Source organism: Empidonax traillii, unplaced genomic scaffold, assembly GCF_003031625.1.
Source record: "Empidonax traillii isolate 1590-97213 ecotype Southwest subspecies unplaced genomic scaffold, ASM303162v1 scaffold462:size771534, whole genome shotgun sequence".
Lineage (NCBI taxonomy): Eukaryota > Metazoa > Chordata > Aves > Passeriformes > Tyrannidae > Empidonax > Empidonax traillii.
The window spans coordinates 298474-301326 of NW_020955655.1; the positions used below are offsets into that span (position 1 = coordinate 298474).

Sequence of the window (2853 nt, forward strand, 5' to 3'; positions counted from 1 at the left end):
TTTTGCTAGGGGATAAAAGTTCCCCTTTATATCAATGCACCTATTCTACTGATAAAAGGCTTTGCTGGAGAGACAAAAAACCACTCTCTACAGCAAAGAAGTCCAAGTGAACCCTAAGCAGTATTTCTGCAAGCAGGGGAGCACTGATCACAACGTGGTCTCACTCCTCTGTCTGCCACATGCAAATTTTTTTATGTTATATATAAATTTCTCTCTGCCATGTATACTGGGAAGAAATCCCAAGCAGCAACCCCAAAGATCTCTGCTTAAGTGAGTTAAATGTGACACCAGCTGAATAAACTGACCACCAATCCAACTACACTGCCAGTGACACAGAGGCTGCTCCAGGGTACAAGGGATGACTCCGTGAAAACACGCTGAAAGGGATAACTCCTTGAGAAAACCAGGTGTTTATCAGCTGCTACAGCTCCTCCAAACACTCAGTAAGGACCCAATGCCCCCATGCTACTTACACACTCCAGCAGGTACAGAGCTTCCTCAGGCTGCAAGCACTGTTTGCCTCGCTCCGAGAACCCCATGGTGTGCCAGAACTTCCCCTGCAACAGAAGCACAAATTCCTGATGGGCTCTGGCTGCTCCCTGCAGACAGCCAGGCTCCCTCTCATTTCAAAAAGCAAATTAAGGAATCTGTGAGGCAGCAGGATGTGAGGACTCTGAGTACATTCTGTAGCAACTCACCGCAGGGGACAGCAGCTCCACGATGCCCTGTCCTGGCTTCCACTCAGCTTTCACCCGATTGCCCCTGAGAAAGTTAAAGATTAGTTTGTTACCACTGGTGTGTCCTACAATCAGCTCCTAGGGTAGCAACACAATGAGCTCAGGAAGGTGTCAAAAGGCAGCAAAGTCACAGGTGGAATTTTTACAGGGGGAGACGTCAGAAAGACATCATTCCCTGGATCTGGAAGGCTTTATCATCACCAACGAGTTAAAAGTGCCTTCAGTCAGCATCACAGATGCATGTCCATAGGCTACAGCAGCCTGCTGGAGATGCATGGCCTAAGCCAGGATATATGGATACTGAGGCCCTGGCACAGGTTGCCCATCCCTGGAAGTGTCCAGGGTCAGGTTGGATGAGGCTTGGAGCAACCCGGGCTAGTGAAAGGTGGCCCTGCCCATGGCAGAGGGTGGAAGGAGATGATTTTTAAGGTCCCTTCCAACCCAAACCATTCTGTGACTCTGTATTATGCAATCGTTCAGCTGCTGCCAAGACACACTCAAATTGCTGTACCTCACCCACGGGATGCGAGAAACTTTTCATAAGGAAAAACTAATAGCTGCAGGCCAAACTAAGAAAGTGTGTGTTGAGAGGCAGTGTGTGAACATCTCCCAAGGAGTGATAAGCTCCAGAGACTGGCAGGAGTGTTGTTGAAACCACCAAAACTGGTAAACCAGGGACACTGAGAGCCAGATAAATCAGCACAGGGCCACACAGGAGCATCAACAAGGTGCTCTGTAACTCAGACCATGCCCAAGAGGACAGTGGCTGCTGTCTGCAAAGGCCTACAGGATTATACACACACCCGTGAAAGACAGAAACCCCTTGAGGAACTTTCTGAACAGCCACAGGTGTGCCAGGGTGTCCCTCTGCTCCTGCAGCAACAGCCAGGCTGTGTCCCATTGCTGCTGCTGCTCCAACCGGGCAAAGCTGTGTGCGGAACTGAGGGGGCCCTTACTGTTTTAACTAACACCTCCTTGCTGAATAGCAGCTCGATCCTGCTGATAATAACCCCGGAACTGAGCTCTGCCCCCCATGCATCACCCCTGCAGGGGACCCAGCCATGCCCAGCCCCAGGGCCGCACTTACGGCCGCTCCAGGCGCTCCTCGGACAGCGCCCACCACTGCTCCTCGCAGCACCGCCGCAGCCTCTCGGCCTGGCGGGCCGAGCCGTCAGGGAAGAAATCCTTCTGCCCGCGGGGGCACCGCGGGGCCTGGGGGCCGCCACCCGCCGGCCGCTCCTCCGTGCTGAGGGGGGAGAGGAGAGGGGGCTGTGAGCGGAGGGAGCCCGACACCCCGCTGCGGCCGCCCAGCCTGGCCACCCCCGGTGCCCCCCCGGTCTGCGGGTCCCCCTGGTGCCTCCCAGGCCGCCCCGGTGCCCCCGCCCGTCCCACCTGAGGCGGCGGGACCCGCCGGGCTCCATCGGCTCGTCCTTCCGCCGCCGGGCACGAGCGCCCTCGGAGCGCCGCAGGCGCCAGCGCGCCCCCTGGCGGCGCGGAGGACCGAGAGCGGCGGGCACCGGGAAAAGAGACCGGGAGCGCGGTGGGAAACGGGGAAGGGAATGGGACACCCGGCACCGGGGAGGGCTCCGGGGGTGTGCGGGGAGTTTTGCCCCGGGACTCTGACCCAGACGCACTGGGCTGAGCTGCCCTGGGTTACGGCTCCGCACCAGCGATGGGGAGAAGGGGAGGCGAAGCGGCTCGTGGGTTGGGATAAAGGCAGCGGGATCGCTCACCGATAACCCACGTGGGTAAAACAGGCTGGATTTAAGTTTAAAAAAAAAAAAAAAAAAAAGAGAGAATATGTTTACAATTAGTGTTAGACACAGACTTGGATATCTGCACCATTTGTGACTTCAGGGAGCACTCCAGCACCTGGACCAGCTCTTCTTCCCCCTGACCATGCTCCTCATCCGGGCTGTCACACTCTCTCCCCTCACTGCATTTTGCCCTTTCTTCAAGGCATTTCCACAGAGGCATCATCAGCATCACTGATGGGCTCAGCCGTGCCCTGCCGTGGGGCTGTTCGAGCCATGTGGAACCAACCAGAAGCATCTGGAAGTGGCTGCATCCCGCACGGGGCAGCCCCAGCCTCTCCTCCCGGAGCCCGCCGGGCTGG

General features: G+C 56.7%; 1 protein-coding gene across 1 annotated transcript; it reads right to left on the reverse strand.

The window, feature by feature from the left end:
• Window positions 1-435: 435 nt before the first annotated feature.
• LOC114063391 (tRNA-splicing endonuclease subunit Sen54-like) lies at window positions 436-2647 on the reverse strand. The gene is made up of 5 exons (XM_027895626.1): window positions 2636-2647; window positions 2130-2221; window positions 1825-1983; window positions 699-762; window positions 436-557 (listed from the first exon to the last, which is right to left on the reverse strand). The coding sequence occupies exons 1-5, from the start codon at window positions 2645-2647 to the stop codon at window positions 441-443; spliced, it is 444 nt and encodes a 147-aa protein (XP_027751427.1). The 3' UTR covers window positions 436-440.
• Between the last annotated feature and the right edge of the window lie 206 nt (window positions 2648-2853).

Coding starts and splice junctions, on each gene's coding strand:
- LOC114063391 (XM_027895626.1), bottom strand. Junction 1,984..2,129: donor GGCGGGTCCCGCCGCCTCAG/GTGGGACGGGCG, acceptor CTCCCCCCTCAG/CACGGAGGAGCGGCCGGCGG. Junction 763..1,824: donor GAGGAGCGCCTGGAGCGGCC/GTAAGTGCGGCC, acceptor TAACTTTCTCAG/GGGCAATCGGGTGAAAGCTG.